Source organism: Mesocricetus auratus, unplaced genomic scaffold (assembly GCF_017639785.1).
Source record: "Mesocricetus auratus isolate SY011 unplaced genomic scaffold, BCM_Maur_2.0 Super-Scaffold_15014, whole genome shotgun sequence".
In the NCBI taxonomy this organism is placed as follows: Eukaryota; Metazoa; Chordata; class Mammalia; order Rodentia; family Cricetidae; genus Mesocricetus; species Mesocricetus auratus.
The window spans coordinates 16,165,613-16,188,813 of NW_024429186.1; the positions used below are offsets into that span (position 1 = coordinate 16,165,613).

Below are 23,201 nucleotides of genomic sequence, written 5' to 3' on the forward strand. Positions count from 1 at the left end.
GGAACACCTGGGCATTCTGCATCACTGGCATCGGTAGGGGGAAGGTAGACATGATGGCCCACCGTAACTCTCCCATCATACTAGGAACCATCATCCCGAGTAGGAGAGTCTTCATCACCCACTTGGCCTCCATCCTTCTTATTCTGGAGTTGTGAAGGAGCTCTTCGAGTGAGTCTTTCAGGGATCCACAGGGGGTTTTCTTCCTCCTGTGGAAAAACACACACAGCTCCCCTGGATCTTATAAGAATAGGATCCGGGCCTTTCCAGAGATCAGTCAAGACATCTTTCCATTTTACCATTTCTTTTGGCCTATCAGGCTCTAAACTGTGGCGATCAGCCGCAGTGTGGCCTTGGGCATCACAGTTCAAGAAATTAAGGGTAAAAAGTGCCATGGATACAGCAACTCTTGGTACCGAGGGTAGAACATCCTCAATACTCCCCTTTTGTTTAATCAGATATGATTTGAGTGTACGATGGGCACGTTCCACAATGCCCTGTCCTTGAGGGTTATAAGGTAGGCCAGTTAGATGGGTAACATCCATTTGCCGACAAAACTGTCGGAATTTTTGAGAGGTATATGCTGGTCCATTGTCTGTTTTTAAAATTCTGGGTTTTCCCCAAGCACTCCAGGCCTCAAGGCAATGTTGAATCACATATGAGGCCTTTTCCCCTGTTAGGGGTGTGGCAAACATTACGCCAGAACAGGTGTCAACAGAAACATGAACATATTGAAGCCTTCCAAAAGAGGGAATATGAGTAACATCCATCTGCCACATCTGCAATGGTCTAATGCCACGTGGGTTTATTCCCATGTGGGGAGTAGGTAAGAATTCGCAGCAATTCTGGCATTGAGTAACAATTTCCCTAGCCTCTTTCCTGGATAGAGCAAAACGACGGCGCAAGGTCTCAGCCGTCACATGAAAGCGCTTATGGAATTCTTTTGCTGCTTGTGCATGGGTAGACAAGGCAGCGGCCACCAGCTTTGTAGCCTTGTCCGCTAAGTCATTCCCTAAGGACATGGGACCTGGGAGTCCAGAATGTGCTCGGACATGGGTAATGAAAACAGGAAATCTCCTATTTAACAAGGCAGCTTGTATCTTCTGAAAGATGTTAGCAACTCTGCTGGAGGATCTTATTATTCCAGCTATCTCAAGGAGATTAACTGCATTAACCACATAAGAGGAATCTGATACAATATTGAGGGGTCCTGGAAAAGCCTCAAGAACCTCCAGTACTATCAGACATTCTACAACTTGAGGTGAAGTTTCATTATATTGTTTAGATATAACCCTATCCTTGACCACATAAGCTCCCATACCAGTTTTTGATCCATCAGTGTACACCACAGTCCCATCTGGGAGTGGGTCTTTAGCTGTCACTTGTGGAAACACTATAGCCTGGTTTAGGGCAAACTGTAAAATTGGATGCTTTGGAAAATGATTATCAATTTGTCCTGAAAAGGAAGTAACTAAAACTGCCCAATCACTAGATGTGGCTGCCAAGGTCTGAACTTGTGCAGCAGTATAAGGCACAATCAAGGAATCAGGATCCCTGCCAAAATGTGTAACAGCTGCTTTTATTCCGCGAAGCGCGAGGCTGTGCAACAGCATCAGGGTACCAGTCAATAATCTTAGCAGGGGAAGCATTTGGATGAATCCAAAGTAATGGTCCATGTTGCCACAGGACTGCAGTTGGCAATTGAGCTGTCTTAAAAACACACAGATTAAAAGGTAGTGACTCCTCAATTCGTTGTAATTGTGCTTCCTGTAAGGCCTCTTCCACCATCTGTAAGGCTCGGTGGGCGGCAGGGGTAAATTTTCTGGGTGAGGAGATATGAGGCTCACCCTCCAGGAGATCGAAGAGGGGTTTTAGATCAGCAGATGGAATTTTTAAAAAGGGCCTCAACCAATTTATATCTCCCAGAAGTTTCTGAAAATCATTTAATGTTTGTAAGTGGTCTTTGCGAATTTCTATTTTCTGAGGAACTATATTTTTGGGAGTAATCTTTGAGCCCAAAAAGAGCCCTGTATCTGCAATTTGAACCTTTTCTGAGGCAATCTCTAATCCCCACTGTTTTAATTCAGCCACCAGCATGGGAAAAGCCTTTTGTAAAACATCTAACTCTTTGTGACAAATAAGAATATCGTCCATATAATGGATAACGATTAAAGATGTAAATTGCTTCCTAATTGGCTCCAAAGCCTCCTGCACATATAGCTGACATATTGTTGGGCTATTGGCCATGCCTTGCGGCAGTACCTTCCACTGAAATCTCTTGTCTGGTTCCATATGATTAAGAGAAGGGATAGTGAAGGCAAACCTTGGTCTATCCCGTGGGTAAAGTGGAATAGAGAAGAAACAATCCTTAATATCTATAATAATAAGCTTCCAATCTTGAGGAAGTGCAGAAAGCAAAAGGAAGGCCTCTTTGAACAGGGCCAAAAAGATGCATCTGATTGTTAATGGCCCGCAGGTCGTGGAGTAATCTCCACTTCCCAGATTTCTTCTTAATAACAAAAATTGGTGTATTCCATGGGGAGGTAGAAGGCTCTAGATGCCCCAGCCGTTCCTGTTCTTGCACTAATCTTGTGACAGCCTCTAATTTTTCAGAGGATAGAGGCCATTGAGAGACCCATAACGGCTCCTCTGTTTTCCATGGTATGGGTCGTGAAGCCTCAACGGCCCCTAAATAAAACCCAGTCCTTTTCTACCCCGATTTCCGTGTTGTGTAATGGGTTTTATTCTGCCTTGTTCTTGCCTACCCAAGCCTCTACCATTTGTATACCCCATCTTTGCCATAATGGCTGATGCCTGGGGGAGTATTCATTAGTTAGGGTCATGCCCATGGCTTGTAACACATCTCGTCCCCATAAATTTACAGGGAGTGGCAACACATAGGGGGTAAAACATCCCTGTTTGCCTTCAGCATCCCGCCAGGTTAAGGCTGAGGCACTGATGGCAGGAGAGGACTGGTATCCAAGACCTTGTAGAGAATGAGATGAAACAACAGTGGGCCAAGACTTCGGCCACCAATGGAGTGAAATAATGCTTTTGTCTGCTCCCGAATCCATTATCCCTTCAAATTCTTTTCCATTAATTAACAATTTTATTGTAGGTCTCTCATTTAGGGGTATAGCCAGATAGGCTGAATCACTTCCAGAAGATCCCATAGCCCTTTTTTGTAAAGTGTAGGTTTCTCCATCCCCGAGGGAGGGCAGCAACACCAGTTGTGCAATTCTATCTCCCTGCTTTATAGAAAATACACCCCGAGGGCTAGAACAGAGAACTTGAATCTCCTCTTTATGATATGGGTCAACAATCCCAGGATATATAATGAGTCCCTGTAAAGTTAAGGAGCCACGGCCCAGAATAAGCCCAATGGTGGCAGGGGGCAAAGGTCCAGGGGAATGGACTGGGACCGGTTGAACATTCATTTGGGGCATGAGTAAGAAGTCGGAGGCGGCACGCAAGTCCATTCCGGAGGTTCCTCGGAAACCTCTACTTCCTCTTGATTGCTTTTCTGAAATTGGTTCCCATATTTCTGAGGGCCCTGGGACCATGGGCCCCGTGACCCGTTTTTTGATTGGGGTACCTTGGATTCTTCAATAGGGGGCAGAAGCCTCCCTTTTACATCCCGGACTGACCTGCATTCGCTAGCCCTATGATAACCTTTACCACAACGATAGCAAAGCTTCGATTCTCTTGTTCTTTCAGGGGCTTGACAATCTTTCTTAAGGTGCCCCATTCTCCCACAATTAAAACAAGCTTTTCGATTAGATAAATCTCTATACCTGTGCGTTTGTAAAATGGCGGCAGCTAGTCCTGCATTGGTTAGGGGTCCCCCCAGCTCCCTGCACACTCTGAGCCAATCTTGTAAACCTTTGCTTTTGCGAGGGCGATAGCCGCTCGACATTCCTGGGTTGCTTGTTCATAGACAAGTTGCTCAATCAGGGGCATAGCTTGTTCTGAATCACCAAAGATGCGACTGGCGGCCTCTGTCATTCTGGCCACAAAGTCTGAAAATGGCTCTTGGGGTCCTTGGACAATCTTTGTAAGGTGTCCACTGGACTCTCCCCTTTTGTGAGGGCCTTCCATGCTTTAATAGCGGCGGCCGACACCTGACCATAGACGCCCCAGATGTAGTTGGTTTGATTAAGGGCATGTTGACCCTGACCTGTCAGCATTTCAAATGTCCACTGCCTCTGATTCTCATCTTCAGCCGTGGCATTAACTCTAGCTTGTGCCTGGGCTGCATCATACCAGAGCGCCTTCCATTCCATGTATTGTCCCATGTTGGGAAGCACTGCTTTCACTGTCGTTTGCCAGTCAGTGGGAGTCATGGCAAAATTAGCAAGCCTTTCCACCTGTAATGTGGTAAAGTTAGCATTGACCCCATAATTACGAACGGATTCGGCCAATTCTTTAATTTGATTGTAATCTACGGGGTATGTACTCTTCCGCCTTCCACATTCTCGAATACTGGAAAAGCCATTTGTATTTTTCTCCGTTCCTCTAAAGGTAAAAAGGAGTCAGTACCAGTATTCAGCCGAAGCTCATATGGCGGAGGCGCTGAGGGGCGTGAGCCCGCCGGATTTATAGGCGGTGGCCTCACATTCATTTTTGTTTTCAGTGGCCGGTGTCTATCAGGGTGATATCTTTTTTCCTCATACCGTGCCACCTCCTCCTCTAGACCACCTTCTTCGCTAGAATCCAGAGTGTCAGAATCAGAATTATCTAGCTCCAAGGCTTCTAGCTCTACTGCAGGGTATAGACTAGATTCTGGCTTTTTCTTTTTCTTAGATTTGTTAAGGGGTGAATGATAACTCCCTTCTTTCTCTCCCCTTTCTTAACTTCCTGGGAGGGCCTTTTTTCTTAGACATGTCTTTTCTTTTGCGAGCTCCCATTCTCTCACTCCGTTCAGTTTCTGACATGCTATCCTGAACTTCCTCTAAGGTTCCCTGACTTTCTATTATAGCAGGGTGACAGGCCTCATCCTCCAAGCAGTTTTTAACTAGCTTCCAAATGGCTTTGGTACCTAAGCAGAGATCTCCTTCTGCATGCTTCCTGTCTAGTTCTTTACCTAGCTTGTTCCATGAGGCCACAGTGAGGGACCCGGAACAAGCATACCATGGTGCCACTCTATCTACCTCCTTCACAAAATTTTGAAGTGTTCGTGGTGCAATTTTAAGATCTCTTTGTTTTAGCACAGTCTGTAAGGCTGTAACCACTGACTGTGACGACCCCATCGCGCTGACAGCTTATCTAAAAACGCGCTCAACTCCGTTACCAGACTGACAGCACCAGACTGACAGCACCAGACTGACAGCACCAGACTGACAGCGCCAGATGGACAGCGCCAGATGGACAGCGCCAGACGGACAGCGCCAGACGGACAGCGCCAGACGGACAGCGCCGTTCTGTCAGCACCAGCCACGATGAAGGAGAAGGACAAACAGGACTAGCACCAAAGCCTCCACTGACCCGTCCCACGGTGATGACAAACTAAGGCCAAAGTCGAGAAAAGGGTTGTTCAGGATAAAGCATACCTCTCTGAACCTACGTCCCTGCAGTTCTGAATCCGCCCCGTCTTCCGAGGGGTCTCCCGCGGCGCCGGCGATGTTGAAGAGTTCCCGGGTTTCGGCACCAGATGTCCCGCGCTACCGTCTCGCCAGCAAGAACGACGCAGAACACTCGGATCCTTCTGCAGTAAAGCTTTAATGCATCTTGAGAGATAGATGATCAGCTTCTTAGAGGGAGACCCCAAGCTAAGAAACCCAGCCCCTTATATAAGCCTAGGAGCTCCGAGTGAGATGTGTAGAGCCGGGATTGGTGGTTTGCACATCACCCCAGATGACGTCACGGGAGAGGCACAGTTTAAACAGTTAACTCCAACTGACAGCGACAGTTAACTCCAACTGACAGTGGATGTCAGCGCCATCTTCTAACGGCAATAGCGATAGCGAGGGCGGCTCCTCACAGAAGGAGTCATGACTGTTGGAGGGGGAACATAGGAACAATTGAGTGTGTGGGAGTGAAATAGATACTCATTTATGAAGTTCTCAAAATATTTTTAAAGAAGAAATACAAATAGGCAATAAATGTATCTCAAAAATGTCCAATAAAAGGCCGGAGAGATGGCTCAGTGGTTAAAAGCATGTACTGCTCTTCTAGAGGACCCAACTTCAATTCTCAGCTCCCACGTCAGCCAGATCACAACCATCTGTAATTCCACTTCCAGGCTATGGAACACCTCTGGTCTTTCAGATACATGAACTCACATGCACACACAGACACAGACACACACAGACACACACACACACACACACACACACAGAGAAAGACATGTTCACATAATTTAAAATAATAAAAAATTTAAATTAGAAAATAGATTGTCCAATATCATGTAAATGCCAGTTAAAACTGCTTACTGCCATTGGAATGGCTATAGTTGCAAAACTATCATCAGCAAATGCTGGCCAAGATTAGGAGAAAGATGGAGCCTTACATACAGCTGGTAGGAATGTAAACTGGTATAGACCACGTGGAACTCAGTGGGAAGAAAATCAATACGAAATTTTCATTATCCATTTACCCGCTGATGGACATCTAGGATGGTTCCATTTCCTAGCTAATGTGAGCAGAACGGTAATGAACATGGATATGTAGGTCTCTCTTCCATGGGATATAGAGGCCTTTGGATATATAATCAGGAGTGGTAGAGCTGAGTCATGTGACCTTGGGGTTTGAATTAAGATTATGTGAGACTATAGTGAATTTGTGATATGGACATGAGAACATCTAATGTTGGTAATATCCCAGACAGTCACATATAGAAGCCCAAGCACAGGTGTAGGCTGGAAGCAATTCTAGATGTAAAGAAGAGATTACTCACTGCAGTGACCATTCATGAACGCCCACACTTCCACTCTACACAAGGCACGGCTCTCCTGCATTCCTTTGCTCCTGGGCTTATCTGCTTTCCCATGGTGTCTTCTCTAAAACTGGCTTTTTTTTTTTTTTGGCATTTAGGAGACAGGGTTTCTCTGTATTGTTTTGGAGGCTGTCGGTCCAGCCTGGCCTCGAACACAGAGATCCGCCTGCCTCTGCCTCCCGAGTGCTGGGATTAAAGGCGTGTGCCACCACCGCCCGGCTAAAACTGGCTTTTATATGGTTTTTGTAGCCTCTCCAGTTTGCAGATTCTTTCTGGCTTTTGAATCTTAACCACCAACTCTGGTATTTTGTACTACCATGTGTCTAAATTCATATTTCTAAGAAAAGGAAAAACAAATACACATTAACTGTCCTGGTTCACCTGTGATAGTATTTGACAGCTCCAACTCCAGTCAACTATATCCAAGTTATACAATGTGTTATAGGATTTGAAATATACCAGTGCACTCTCCCCTGTACCTCTGGCTGTGGTAGCTTCTGTCACAAGGGACATAGTAATCATGGCTACTAGACAGGAAGAAAGGGAACAAAATAGGCATCTCTTTTCAAGACACCCACTCTAGTACTATCAGTGGTCAGCAATTCCCTGGTAGATCGGAAATCTTTACAGGGTAAAAAGGCAGATTTAAAGCATTATAATGAAAAGTCTCCAAGCTGCTTCTCACTTGTGTTCAAGCACAGGCCTTCCATTGCTATTCATAATAACCCACCGCTAGCCTTCCAAGTCAGTGATAAAGATCACGGACTGCTTATAATTATCTGAGAGGGTAAAGGTGAGCCAATGGCAAGGGCTTTAAACTGGCCACAGAGCTAAAGGGTAAGTGGATGACAGTAAATACAGCTAACTCTTCTTTCCTGGAGCAAATCTAAAAGGTAAGCTGAAGGCAATAAATGCTGTTAATTATCCTTGCCTGGCTACATAAAAGTCCTGGCAGGAGTGAAGATAGAAGGAGAGACTCTTTGAATCTATTAAAACACTGGATTCCAAAGAATTGGAATTTTCCCAGAAATCTGTTGTGGAAGGGGAAAGGTTGAGGTCCCAGTGCCATCCAGAGGAAAAACGTATCTCCCAGGAGTAGATTTCACACAGCTCTGACAAGGATGGACATTGCCACAATCTGGCCAGGAGTGCTTAGTTGCCCTTTATTTAAATGCAAACTTCATGTCAGTTGCAAACTTCATGTCAGTAGCTCAAAGATGGATTTGGGGGCCACTGGACCTCTTCATTTGTTCCTTACCTCCTTTTGGCACCCTTTACCATCACTTGCCTCTGGAGTCTGTGTACTAAGGACAGGGAGCTGAGTCTGTTAGGGCTACCAGAGCCCAGGCTTGGACTCTAAAATCTTGAGTATCACCTCTACAAATCTAAAAGACAGACAGACAACAATAAATCCAGTTAGCTATTCTTCCTTCCTTCCTTAAATGGATCTGTCCTTAGTTCTGTACCACACAGATCCGCTCTGAGCTGTCTACAGTGTTAGTCCACGTTATACTAAGGTTAAATAGTTCCTTCTCGTTGGGTGCATATGTGTGGAGCATTGCTTCTGTGCCCAAGGTTCAGAACACCTTAGGAGGACAATCTTGTACCCTTCAATAAAAATCACAAGGAACAAATGCCATAGGCACCCAGATCTTTATTTCACTGAGTGCCTACCTTGTTCTCCAAGTTGTATCTTATTGTCTGGACTTGATTAAAGTATGACTCTCTCTGTTTAGCCTCTTTCATTCTCCTTTTTCAAGAAGCTACTGAGATCTCCAGCTTTCCTGCTCTATTTGTTTTTCTCTCTAATTTCAACAAATTGTCCAGTAGATCTTTTCTACATCACTTCTTAAATTCTTTTAACAATGAGATCAAGAGCCTACAAAAGGAACTCTCTAACCCTGGTGACAGTAGCTAGGAGAAGAGTAGATGGATGGATAGATAGATGATAGACAAATAGGCGATAGATAGATGGATAGATAGATTTTATATATATATATATACATATGTATGTTTATGATGTGACTTTTCTGCCTGCCAGTAAACCTCACATTTCCATGACATTCTTTCTTTTCAGTGCTCCCACCCCAAGGACAGAACCACAAACACATTTACACTAAAAGGAGAAGCAGAATTCTGGTAACCACACCGATTTCATGGCTAGCATATATGGTAACTAATAACGCATCAGCCACACACTGCATATTGGCTAATGCCAAGAAAAAGTTCCCCAAAGGTTAAAATTGTCTATTTTCTCTTCCTCAATTGGAATATTCCTATAATCACCTAAAGAGAATGATAGCACCAATTCTCAACAGGAAGTCAGTGCAAGTCTCTGAGGAAGTTTGTCTCAACCTTTCCCGAGGGCTGAAACTGCAAAGGGCTATGGTGTCTCTGCAGGCAAGCATTGGTACAGAAGGCAAAGGCATCTGGAGACAAGTTCACGGCATAAGCACGGTGATAAGCAGGCATAGAATAGCTGCAGTCTCTAATCATTTTCAGACAGGTGAATTTTTAGTAATTTCCAATGACTTAATGAACATTAAATCTGGACACCTGGTTATTACTACAAGTATTTTCAATTATTTAAACTGTTAAAAAATTAAAATGCATTTTATTGTTATTAACCAGTGATGGGGGATGTCCTTCTTTGTATATGTTTCTCTTACTGGTTGATGAATAAAACACTGTTTGGCCAATAGCCAGTAGAGGCAGGAAGATAGGCCGGACTGGGAGACAAGGAGAATTCTGGGAAAGATAGGCAGAAGAAGCCCTTGAAAACGCCAGGTGGGGACTGTGAGGATAGGAGGTGCCAGGTGTTCTCTGGTAAGATGAGGCCAGTAGAAATACATAGGTTAATAGTTATGGGTTAATAATTAAGACAGAACCAGACAGTAGGAAGCCCTAGCCATCTGCCAACAGTTTAGTAATTAATGTAGTAAGTCTCTGTGTGTTTATTTGGGGCTGAAATGCCGAGACCAGGCTGGAAAAAAAAACTACAGCAACAAACCAGTAACTACATCCCAAGTGGCAGGGAACCTCTTTCTGATCCCTTAAAAGTTCCATGTAGTTAGTATTGTTCCAGGCAAAAATGAATGGGTTGTTCTTGTGGTTTTTCATGCTAGAGAGTACTCTGGCAGACATTACCTAAGTGACTACCATGCCATAATATACATATTGGGACAAGAAAAATGGGGGTGTGCCTTTTCCAAACCATCATGTCTTCGCTAGAGGCTCTAACAGTTCTTGATATAGGATCCAAAAGTGTCTTAAGATGCAGAAGTGAAAGATTTTGTGTTGTGCTCTCTGGAAATAATTTCCCTTTTATATCAAACAATACAGGCAAAAGTCCACTGGCTGAGCACTCAGCACAACTCACAGAACAAACATGTTGTCTGTTAATTAAATATAAAAGCCAATCACATTTTAAACCTTACTACCTGCACCATCAATTGGAGTTCAGTGAAGCTCTTGTCATACATGCTGCCTGAATTAGGAGATCCTCCGTGGGCAAAGAAACCTTATCAATTTTATCTAAAAATATATTTCAACCGTATATAGATCTACATAGCATGTATACATGTCAATTTATAAGTTGCAAATATATAGATATATAATTTGTATTATGAGAACCTTCTTTCTTCCAAACATCAGGTTTATGTGGCATGTATTCAAGAGCAAATATACATTTTCATAAGATGGAGAAAAGATGAGGGGAAAAAAGTATGCACCAGATACAGAACATTAAATACACATTTAAAAAAAAACTTAAATATACACTAGTTAGTTCTTTTCTTACCCCAAATCTATCTACCTCAAAGGCTCTTCTCCTGATACACATTAAGCTCTCAGGTTATCTGATGTAGATAATGTTCAATAACTGTTTAAAAAATCTTTCTCCCATTATGATTGTATTGGTCAAGAATCTGGGCAGAACTCACTCCGCTGAATGATTTTATGCTTAATATGACATCTACCAATATCACCTGACCATTCAGCTAGCAGATGGGTGGCCTGAAGGGTCCAAGATGGCATTATTAATGTGTCTGGCACCTTAGCGGGAAAGACTGGGCACAGTGTGCGTATAAATAGTTCCTCCAGAGTGGCTTCCAGATAGTTGGACTTCTCAGAGTTTCTAGGATGATCAAGAACATAGAGAGCTGAAGCTACCAGTGTCCTAAGGTTTATGCCAAGAAACCCACGGAGTACCTACACTTCTGCCATGTAAACTGATCCGAGTTACACAAAAAAAGTCTGTGCAGACTCGAAGAGCCATAAGCCCCAACTCCATGAGAGAGCTTTCAAACTTGTATATCTCTGTAATCTGCCACATGAAATACTGGAAATGTGCTTGTTGAATAAATAAGAAAATTAACGAGTTTCTGCCTAGTTTGTGATAGTCAGCCCTGAAAAGAGGCAGAGGGCTGACTCTGAAATAAGTAGGGAGCACTATAAGGAAGAATATGCAGGCCACAGAAATCACATGCACATTCAGAGAGAAGGGGGAAAGGAGACAAAAAACCAAAGTGAGGAAGAAGAAATAAACTATTCTGATACAAGGATCAACAGAAAGATTTAGACTGGTCCAACACTAAATAGAAACTCACTGGACAATCTTATAGATTATTGTTTTATCTTTCTTCTTGCTCATGCATGTTATATATGCACAGGCACATGTGTGTGAGGGTACATGCTCACCTGTGTACACATGTATGTGGAGGTGTAAAAGCTGGCATTGGAGGTCTTCATCAGTCTCCATCTTTAATTTACTGAGACAGGGTCTCTGCTTGAACCCAGAGCTTGCCAGTTCACTAGTCAAGCTAGCCAGCTGGCCCTGGGAATCTCCCTGTCTTTGTCTCCCAAGTATTGGGGCTACAGGGGCCTACCACACCTACCTTCCTTTCATGTGGGTTTTGGAGTTCCCAATTCTGATCAATGAGTATTTTATCCATTGAGCTATCTCTCTAGGCTCTCTAGGCTCTATTTAGTCTTTTGAAACAGGATTTTGCTATGTTGTCCAGACTAGCCTCATGTAACTGAGATATGCATCACACTGGGCTCAGAATTCTTCTAAAATCATGACAGACTTTGCACAGGTGGTTTTTCCCACAGGATGTTTGTGTTATTTCTTGTTATAAAGCATATATACAATAGATAACTTCCTTCATAGCCTCCTGGCATTATTATTATTAAAATATAGCCAGTCGATTCGATGGTGGTGCATGCTTTTAATCCCAGCATTCTGGAGGCAGAGGCAGGCAGAACTCTGTGAGTTCAAGGATGGCCTGGTCTACAGCATGAGTTACAGAACAACCTGGGCTACACACAGAGAAACTCTGTCTTGAAAAAACGTGTGTGTGTGTGTGTGTGTGTGTGAGAGAGAGAGAGAGAGAGAGAGAGAGACAGAGAGAGAGAGAGAGAGAGACAGAGAGAGAGACAGAGAGAGAGAGAGAGAGAGAGATCGTTATTGGCACAGTGGTTCTGTTTTAATTCTGTCAACTCCCCTTGCTATTTACCACAAAAGGACAAGAGAGACATTTTTTCAAGTAAAAATGCTTTATATTTTATTATTCATAAGAACTTTGACTCATGACAGTTTATCTTACTCTTTTCTTTCTGTTGGCTGTTGTTTGTTTCAAGGAATGGAGTCTTGCTCAGGTTGGCCTCAAATTCCTGGGCTCAACAAACTTTTGTCTCAGCCTCCTAAGGAACTAGAAGCATATGCTACCATGCCCAGATAATCTCATTTCTTAATTTTGGACCTTAGGTATGCTTTAATTTTGAAAACACTTTCTATATTAACACTAGTAAGTTAAAATACATATTATTTTTCTTGAATTCTAAATGCAAAATTCGAGATAGTATGTTCAAAGAAAGTTGAGTATGCCAGTTCTCATCTTTTAGGAAGAACACCCACTAAAATGTTGGATGAAGAAAGGTAACACCAGGATAAAGTACAAATGGAACATCCGTGCATTGCTGACAGCAAACAAAATGGTACTGCCATTCTGGGAAAGTATTTAGGAAGGTCCATCTAGGTTAACTCACCAGAGACCTCAAACTCCTAGAGCCAGCATCAACAAACTTTCTGTTAAAGGACCAGATAGGGAATCTATTAGGTTTGTGAATCACACTCATGCAACTTCTCAACTCTGTCATTGCATGAATGACATGTATTTCAATATAATTTTGCTGATAAAAAGTCTATGTTTTAAAAAAGAGACAAACTGGAAAACCAATTTTGATTCCTAGGCCTGAAGAAATTAAAATGTATATATACACACAAAAAAAACTTGTACATGAATTTTTACAACAGCCGGGCGGTGGTGGTGGTATGCCTTTAATCCCAGCACTCAGGAGGTAGAGGCAGGCGGATCTCTGTGAGTTAAAGATAAGCCTGGTCTACAAAAGCTAGTTCCAGGACAGCCTCTAAAGCCACAGAGAAATCCTGTCTTGAAAGACAGACAAAAAAATTTACAACAGCTTTTTTATTTTAGTAGATTTTTTCACCAATATCTTGAGTGGGGGATTGTATGTATGTTTGTGAGGGATGCAGATACACATGTAAAAACCCGATGGCAACAGCAGGTATACTCCTCAGTCATGCTCCACCTTGTTTTTTTTGAGACAGGGTTTCCCACCAGACCTCACAGATATAGCTCAGTTTGACCATCCAATGGCTGGCCATCCATCCCCATGCTCTTTCCATAAATGGGAATACCAGCATGGACTACTGTGCCAGCTTTTAATGTGCCTGCTAGAAATCCCATCTCAGGTCAACAGTGAATTCAACCTTCCTACACCTTTTTCCGATTTATTCAAGCCCTGAGCAGATTGGGTAATGTCCACCCACATTGTTGAGAGCCATCTGTTTCACTTGGTCCACCAATTCAAATGCTAATCATTCCCCCAAAATACCCTAGACGCACCCAGAAATAACATCTAAACCAAACATCTGAGCATCCCTCACCCAGTCAAGTTGACATATTTATCTAATCACCAGTCATCTTCACAAAACTTCATAGTTCCGTGTTTTAGAATTAGATAAGCGATACATTTTGAATTAGCTCTTGTAGCCCACAATTAGGAGGCACGCTGGTAATTAGCTGGATTTTCTCTGCTAAGGACTGAAGGTCCTGGTCAGCTGGTGGAAAATGTGCAAATGCCTCCAGTGAGAGGCTAAAATTACCTTCTTAGCGAGGACTATTTTGGGTGTAGTACAGCCAACAGTCAATCACAGGTAGCAATCTGGCTACAAGTGCTAACTAGTCTAGAAGCTACTTATTCCATTTCCAAATTCTCTACAGAGCTCCTAAACTGACAACAATGAACTTAAGTTTCAAAAGGCACACCAAGTTACTTTGGTACAAGATGTCACCGAGGAAAGAGTCTCATCATGTCTACGCTGAGCTCTAAGCCCACAGTCCTTCACCCCTGCCCTTCAGGACAACCTCTTCTCATCAACAACAGTTGACTTTCCAGGGTTCTCCTACCCAAAATCTGCCACAGCCTAAAAAGCTGGGGGTGACTTCATAACTATTTCAAAGGCAAAAAGTAGGTCTACGGAAAGCACTTGATCTATTCTCTAGGGGACATTATTCTTCTGGTGAACACACCAGATCATATCTTGGCTACAAAGAGGTGGGGATAGGCTAAGCAACTCCTCTGGGGATTTCTGTTGTAGTTTCTTCTCCAAACCAAATCCACAGAAGCACACAGTGAACATGGGGGGGGGGGGTTCGAAAGGTGGTTTGGGAGCTTAGGGATGCACACTGAAAAAGATTGTCCTTTGGGATAATAGACTTATTAAAAATGTATTAATGCCATGGAAAGACAGAATGGCAGCAGCTGTGAGAGCTCAGGCCCACAAAAGATAGCATGGGTTCCTTCTTATAGGTATCAGAAAAAGGAGGTTCTTTGCCACATGGCTGGCAATTAGTTCATTGTGCCTGCTTGTACTCAGGCTGTCTCTAATTCCTGGACCATGGGAGAAGGGGAAGAAGGGTTGAGAATGAGGGTCAAAGTCTTGTAGCTTGGGGCCTTTAAATTTCCTTTGGGAAAGTGAAAATTAAGGTGCCTGTCATTCTCCTGGAATCCAGGCACCTATGGAGTCTGTTAGAGGGTTACAGATTCATAGACAGGCTCTCTGTGGGGTGTCCATCTGTCCCTGTAGCAACAATGATCATAGAATCAAATATGAGGGTGTAGGTTGAGAGAGCTGCAGATGGGCAGGATCTGAGTAGCATCTGGTCTGGAGTCTGGGTACCTGGGGTGCCTGTTAGAGGATTACAGATTCACAGAAAGACTCTTGGTGGGAGGGTTGCCATTTCCTTCATGGAGAAAAAAAAGTAATCCTGAGTCCCTATTGCAGAGACAAGGAAATTGAGGCTTAGAGTTAAAGGATACTGCTCAGCTACAGTATCTGTCTCAGCCTTCAGAATCTCATTTATGATGTCCCTTTTGTCTAAACTGGCACTTTCCTCCCAATCTTCATTTATTTTTGCTTTCCTCTCCCAACTTGTCAGCCCCAAGATGTTCTTCATGCACTATTTGTGATGATATATTTAAGGCAATATGGCTGTCTACCTCTCCCTCTAGAGTAGTTCTCAACCGTCCTAATGCTTCAACACTTTAATACCGTTCTTCATGTCCTGATGACCTCCAACCATGAAATTATTTTCATTGTTACTTCATAACTGGAATTTTGCCTCTGTTAAGAGTCATAATGTAAATATTTTTTGAGACAGATGTTTGCCAAAGGGGTCAAGACCCATGGGTAGAGAACCACTGCTCTAGAGCCTTGTAGAAAAGTTAACTTTTGGTTCTTCAGTATATACACAATATCAGGCTCAATAAGTCATGCACAGGACATGCTCAAATACTGAAAAATAGGTAAGAAGACAAAGCTTGGAGGAAGATTTTCAGGGTTGGGTTCATTTACTCCTTTAGGTTTATTTGCGTCAGAGTCTTGGGCAGCACAGGCTAATCTCGAGCTCACTACATAGCAAAGGTTGGTTTCAATTTTCTCTTCCTTCTGCCTCACCTCCCAAGAACTGAGACTGCAGGCTTCAAGTTTGAAATTGCCACTGTCTAAACATATTCAGCAAGAAACTTTAAGCAGGCAGACCTAAATGCCTGGATCACAATAGAAAGATCAATGGCACAGATTGATTTAGGAGTAATAAAAATGTATATGGTAATTTGTGTGTTGGAACAAGAATATAGAAAATAAATTTAAATCAAGAGGAAATGGGACTAAGACTAACACAAAAATAGTGAGTTGGTCTCCAAGTGAGTTTCAGGACACCCAGAGCTACATAGAGAGAAACGTCCTCAAAAAAAAAAAAAAAAAAAAAAAAAGCTGAGTTTTGGATTGCTTAGCACACACAAAGCCCTGTCACCACAAACAAAACCTAACAGATAAACTGCCCTAAAGCCCTTCAGAAAGGTCTTCCCCCAAAAGCAAACTGTCTTCAGACTTAACTACAACTTTATACTGTGCCTTCAATACACTACCCTGCAAATTTTGAATTTACCAACATCTATATCTACCCACAGTAAATCCTTAAACCAGTTTCTGTGTACACATCATATACTTAAACACATACCTATGTAAACAGACACATTCTATTGGATGTTTCTCTGAAAAACCCTAACAAAAGCCCAAATTGTACTTTTTGTTTTTGAAGGGTAGGGAGAAGAGGTCTTCCTCTATAGTCTAGGCTACCTTCAAGTTTCTGATCCTCCTAGGATTATATTTGTACACCACCACACCTGGCTCCCAACAAAAAATTTGAAATAGAAATATAAAACCAGAGTAATCAAATGCAAATTTTCTAAGACGGGGGACTGGAGAGATGGCTCACTGTCTAAGAGCACTGGCTGCTCTTCCAGAGGACCAGGGTTCAATTCCCAGAACCCACATGACAGCTCACAAACTGTCTCTAACTCCAGTTCCAAGAGATCTGACACCTTCACACTAATGCACATAAGTTAAATAAATAAAAAAAATAAAAATAAAAAAAATTTCTAAGACGTTTAGGTCCACGAAGCGCCATGACCCATGTGTTGGTGTATTGCTCTTAGATAATACCTAGTACATCACAGGAATACAGTATGTGTGAAATGACCACTAGCAAACATATCTAACAAGAGCCTCTATTTACTTTCAAGCACTATGCTGAAAACTATTTTTCTTTGTTCACCAAGTTAATTAATTTCCACAACATCCCTTCAAAAAAGTAATTCTGAGTCCCTACTGCAGAGACAAGGAAATTGAGGCTTAGAGTTAAAGGATATTGCTCAGTCACACCATAGCCACACAGTAAACCAAAAATTCAAAGGTGGACAGACTGGCGAGAGGCTCAGTGAGTAAAGGCACTTGCTGCCAAGTCTGACAACCCTAGTGTAACTCCCCAGGACTCACTTAGTGGAAGAAGAAAACCAACTCCTGGAAGTTGCTCTCTGACTTCCACATCATGGTGCATGTACATAAATAACTTTTTTAAAAAATATGACAGCTTGACTATGAAATGTCCCCCCTCAATAGTCTCATGCATTAGGGGCTTCGTAGCCAGTTGATGGGGTCTCATGAAGGAATTGGATATTGAAGGCTCCAATATGACCAATGGTTTAATCCTTTGATGAATTCATGGTATTAGGAGGTTATTGGAAGAAGAAGGTGGTGGCACAGATCTTCAATGCCAGAACTTGAGAGGCAGAGGCAGGCGGATCTCTGAACTAGAGGCTAGCTTGATCTATAGAGTGAGTTCCAGAACAGCCAGGGTTACACAGAGAGAGACCCTGTAACTAATAAAGTCTCTGTATGTAATTTGGGGTTGACACGGCACTGGAACCAGGCTGGCAGGAAGAATCACGTTACAGTTAAGTTCCTGTTTGTCCTATATTTGTTTGGCCCATTTGCCCTGGATATGCCTGATCTTCTGTGGGCGGGAGGTTCACCTGCAGAAAATACGTCAGGATGTATGCTTGCCCCTGATTGGCCCTGATGGGAAATGCTGTAGTTGGGGGGTTTTTAAGCCCCTACAAACTGTGATTTGTGTCCATTTTCTAGGAACCCACAGATAGATCTGGCTAGAGAGACCATCAACCTGGCCATTTATCTAATAAAAGTTTGCTTCAAATTTAAGATCAGATTGTGGCAGTGGTGTTATTCTCCACCAATGGAACTAACAAGAGCACGAATCTCCCAGGGGGAGGCCTTGGGTTCCGTTCACTCAGAAACACCAAGTGCAACTTTTCATAGCAGTATCATTGATTTTTTTCTCACTGTTTTTTTTTTTGCATTAGTAAATTTTAATAGCTTTCATGATGTTTAGAAAACAATGTCTAAGGGCCGGGGTGTAGCTATGTGGTAGAGTGTCTCTCATGCAGGAGACCCTGGGTTGGATCCCTAGCATTTCAAGTCCAAAAAAGCACAAAAGAGAATAATACCAGGCAAAGCAAATGTTTCCATTTTACTTAACACTTATGAAGATAATGTCTGTCATCCATTTAATTCACAGTTGCAGGGGAGGGGAGGGGTGCAGTTATAAAACTGAGTATTCACAACAGGTTCAACTAAGCAATTTTTCTCCTGCAAAGGGGCCGTGGCTTTTAACGAAAGCATTTTGGACCTGAGGTGCTGCTCACAGTCATCTTGCACCTACACTCTTTTGAACTCCTTCAGATTGCTCAGCACATATGCAGCTGGGGTGTAAAAGGCCGTAAAGAACACCACAATTCCGACAGCCGATTCCTGAGAAAGAAGGAGGGTAGTGTGGTTGAGTACGGCTTCCTCAACCTGTGACTAACCAAACGACTCACAGGCAGAGGCGCATGGAGCTCAGCAGAGAAGCACCAGCTCTGGGACTTCAATGCGCAAAACTCGGGGTGCGTTTCCCCTCCTCACACACACAGCAAAGATCTTCTCAAACGAAGGCCAGAGAGAAGGCTCATCTGTTAAGACTTTCTACTGCTCTTGCAGGGAACCTCAGTTTGGTTCCCAGCACCCATGTCAGGCAGGTCATAACCAGCTCTAGCTCCAGCTCCAGCCTCTTCAGCCAGCCACACACACACCTGTAAAGCGTTCCATGAATTTTGTCACGAGACTTCAAAACAGGGTCCTGGCAACACTGAAACACCGGCATTCCATACATAATCAACCCAACTGAATTTTCAGAAAACTCAGTTTTCTTAGTTGCCAGCTTGAAGCTGTCCGGTATCTCCACCGTTTTGTTTGTTTGTTTGTTGAGACAGGGTTTCTCTGTGTAGCTCGGGCAGTCCTGGAACTCACTCTGAAGACCATGTTGGCCTCAAACTCACAGAGATTTAACTGCCTCTGCCTGTCAAGTGCTGGGGTTAAAGGGGTGCACCACCACTGTCTCCACCATTTTAGAGAAAATGCTTTGGTTTGGTAACGAGGCAAGTAAATTACCCTGGAGTGAACCAAGGCCCCTGAGTCTCCATGCCCATGAAGGAAGACCAGGTCTGCTCTCTCTTACACACTTACACACACACACACACACACGTCTGGGTGTCTGCTCTCTTTTACACACACACGTCCTGAAGGCATCTCTCTCATCTCTCTCTATCTCTCTCACACACACACGTCTACTCTCCTACACTTTTACACACACACACACACATGTCCTGAAGGCATATCTCTCTCTCACACACACACGTCTACTCTCCTACACTTTTACACACACACACACATGTCCTGAAGGCATAGCTCTCTCTCTCTCACACACACACACACATCCTGAATGCATCTTTTCTCAATCTCTCTCTCTCTCACACACACACACACACACATACACACATCTACTCTCTTACACTTCCTGAAGGCATCTCTCTCTCACCCTCACACACACACTCACTCACTCACTCACACACACACACACACACACACACACACACGTCCTGGGTGCCTGCCCGCTCCTCCCCACCCACTCGGAGCCGTTGGGCGGGCTCTCCCTCACCGTGGGCGACAGGACTCGGTGGCGTGGTCGTTCTGAGTGGTTGAGGCGACCTCCAGGCTTCAAGAGCAGGACGACTTGTTGGCGGAGGAGGGAAGGGCGGAGCAGCAGCAGGCCAGACATGGCGAGTCAGAAGAGGACTGAGTCGGGGCAAACCGGACACCACCTGTGCGGAGTGCGTCGAGAGCCGTTGACGAGGGTGGAGAAATGGCGGCCAGTGGTTTGAGCATGCGCATCAACCACGCTGGCCCCAGCGTTGATAGAATTTGCGCTTAGTTTTGTTTTGTTTGTTTGTTGTGTAGCCCTGGCTGTCCTGGAACTCAGTCTATGGACCAGGCTGGCCTTGAACTCAGAGATTCACCTGTCTCTGCGCCATCACTTCCCGGCTCCTGTTGTTTTTATTCCCATGTAAACAAATGTTTCCTAAGGAAACTTGTCAATTAAATTTAATTAAAGTTAAAGTCTATTTTGCATTTGAGCCTGGCAGCTCTCTCTTGACCAGCAGCTCTGTGACCGAGCTGGGGAACACAGCACTTTCAGTACAGACTTAGTTGCATTGTAAAGAAATGCTTCAAGGCTCCAGGTATCCGGTAGGTACTCAGCAACGTGTGACTGCTGATGCACTCAGATTTAAAGCTTCCTTTTGGCCCTGCCTGTTTTGTCCAACTATCTAATGACCCTTGGCTGTCCTTTCATGGTTATGAATAAGGCAGATTACTCGAGTTCTTTACTATTAGTAGCTTAATTCATACTGTTAGAATATCATAGACTGGACAGCTAATAAAAAAAACTTAGTTCTCCCAGTTCTGGAAGGTGGTGTTACTAGCCTGCGTGGGTCCTTTTTCTCATATAAGATACAAACCAAACAAGAGCTTCGTTTTATTTTGAGACAGGGTCTCCATAGGCAGTGCCCAGATGGTTCTCAAATTCTCAATCCTATTGCCTCAGCCAGCTGAGGACTGGCGTTAAAGGCATGTACCACCACATTTACCAAGACTGGTTAGTTCTAACGAAAAACTAAAAACTGAGTATTTATTATTATTCCAGAGTCCTGCAGATTGGCACAAGTAGCTGCCCTGTAGCCACAACAAGATGCACAGTTCTTCGTATGGGGGAAGGTCTGAATATTCATGCTCCTACACCCCCAGAGGAAAAGGGACCTGGGCACACTCACTTTTCACAAGTGCCTATTCTTGTGTGCCCACCCTCAGCAGATATCTTATGATGCTGACATAGTTCAGTGTTGATACAATGATCCTCAAGGACAGTCTTCTTTCAGATTTCCTGGCGTTTGATGGTCTTAATCTTCTGCACATGTACAGATCCATGTAGATGGAGTTTCTGTCCTGCCTGGACCCACCACCCTTCAGTCCCAAATAAACACACTGAGGCTTATGTTAATCATAAACTGTTTGGCCAGTAGCTCAGGATTCTTATTGGCTAGCTCTCTCTTAATTATTAACCCATAACTATTAATCTATGTATTTCCACATGGCCTATCCTCACCAGAGAATGCCCAGCATCCTATCTTCCCAGTGGCTATATGATATGGTATCTCTCTGGCAGCTCCTCTCTGTCCCCTCCCCAGAATTCTCCTTGTCTGGTAGCCCCACCTATACTTCCTGCCTGGCTACTGGCCAATCAGTGTTTTATTCATCGACCAATAAGAGAAACATATATACAGAAAGACATCCCCCTTCACATCCCTGTTTTTCTACCCACTTATTTGAGATGAAAAAGTATACCTGAATTCCTGTATCAGAGGGAGTCCACTACCTTGTCTGTTTTATTTGTTCTTTGTAGCCTTCTTGTTGCCACAAATGAGCCTAATGGTTCACCATATCATTAGAAAGACCAAGAAAGAGATAGTGTTGGTTTCTGGAGATGATTTTCCCATGATTGGGATTCAAGCCCCTGCTATGCTCATCTCTCAGATTCTACAGTAATGGTACAAGTTCTCTCTCACAAGAAGTTCTAAAAACGACCAATTGAGTTTGACAGAGAAGAGACTTATTTGCATGAATGGCTCTCTCTCTCTCTCTCTCTCTCTCTCTCTCTCTCTCTCTCACTCTATCTCTCACTCTATCTCTATCTATCTGTTTCTCTTTCTCTGTGTGTGTGTGTCTCAGTTACTTTTGGGGGGGGTTATGAGACAGGGTTTCTCTGTATTGTTTTGGAGGCTGTCGGTCCAGCCCGGCCTCGAACTCTGCCTACCTCTGCCTCCTGAGTGCTGGGATTAAAGGCGTGCGCCACCACTGCCCAGCGTCAGTTACTTTTTTATTGCTGCAAAAGGCATCATGATTAAAACAACTTATAGAAGATGTTATTGAGGGCTTACAATTTCAGAGGGTGAGTCCATGACTCTCACGGCAGGGGGCATGGCAGCAGGCAGGCAGGCATGGTGCTGGAGCCGGAGCTGAGAGCTTAAGAGTTCAGACAACAACCATGAGGCAGACAGAGAGAGAGAGAGAGATAACTGGAAATGGTTTGGACTTTTGAAACTTCAAAGCCTGCACATAGTGACACACCTCCTCCAAGGAGGTCATAGTCTCCTAATCCTTCCCAAACAGTTCTACCCACTAGAGACTAAGAATTTAAATATATGAGCCTATGGAAAAAAGCCACTCTCATTCGAACCACCACTGTGTATTTTATTATGTTTTTATATTCTATTTTTATTTATGTGATAATACACACACAGCCATATATATTAAGGCAAGAGTCTTGCTATATAGCCCAGGCTGGCCTCAAACTCCCAGGATTGTCCTTATTTAGTCTTTAGAGAGATGCTATTGAGGGCAGGTGCCATGATACCCAAGCCATGTTGGGGAAGTCCTGTTATTTGTCAATAAAGCACTGTCTGGCCAATAGGGAATCTAGATAGGAGGGACTAGGAGTCCAGAAGGACTCTGGGTAGGAGAAACATAGGAGATTCAAGATGTAACGCCATGGGGTAGGAGCCCGGAACTATTCTCCGGTAAGAAACATACTTAGATTAACAATTATGGGGTAATTACTTAAGTCAGAGCTAGCCAGTAAGAAACAAGCAAGGCCAACAGCTTCATAATTAATATAGCCTCCTGTGTATTTATTTGGGACTGATGCGGTTCTAGAACCAGGCTGGCGGGAAGGCTCCTCTCAAAGAAAAAGCTTCTTTTTACACAGCCACCTTGTTTTTATTTATTAATTTATTTATTTTGGTGTTTTCCCAGACAGGGTTTCTCGGTATTGTTTTAGAGGCTGTCCTGGAACTCGCTCTGTAGACCAGGCTGGCCTCGTACTCACAGAGA

General features: G+C 43.5%; 1 protein-coding gene across 1 annotated transcript; it reads right to left on the reverse strand.

The window, feature by feature from the left end:
• Nucleotides 1-18,382: 18,382 nt before the first annotated feature.
• On the reverse strand, nt 18,383-20,137 carry LOC101839273 (cytochrome c oxidase subunit 8C, mitochondrial). The gene is made up of 2 exons (XM_005068277.3): nt 19,915-20,137; nt 18,383-18,689 (listed from the first exon to the last, which is right to left on the reverse strand). The coding sequence occupies exons 1-2, from the start codon at nt 20,032-20,034 to the stop codon at nt 18,597-18,599; spliced, it is 213 nt and encodes a 70-aa protein (XP_005068334.1). The 5' UTR covers nt 20,035-20,137; the 3' UTR covers nt 18,383-18,596.
• Nucleotides 20,138-23,201: the final 3,064 nt, after the last annotated feature.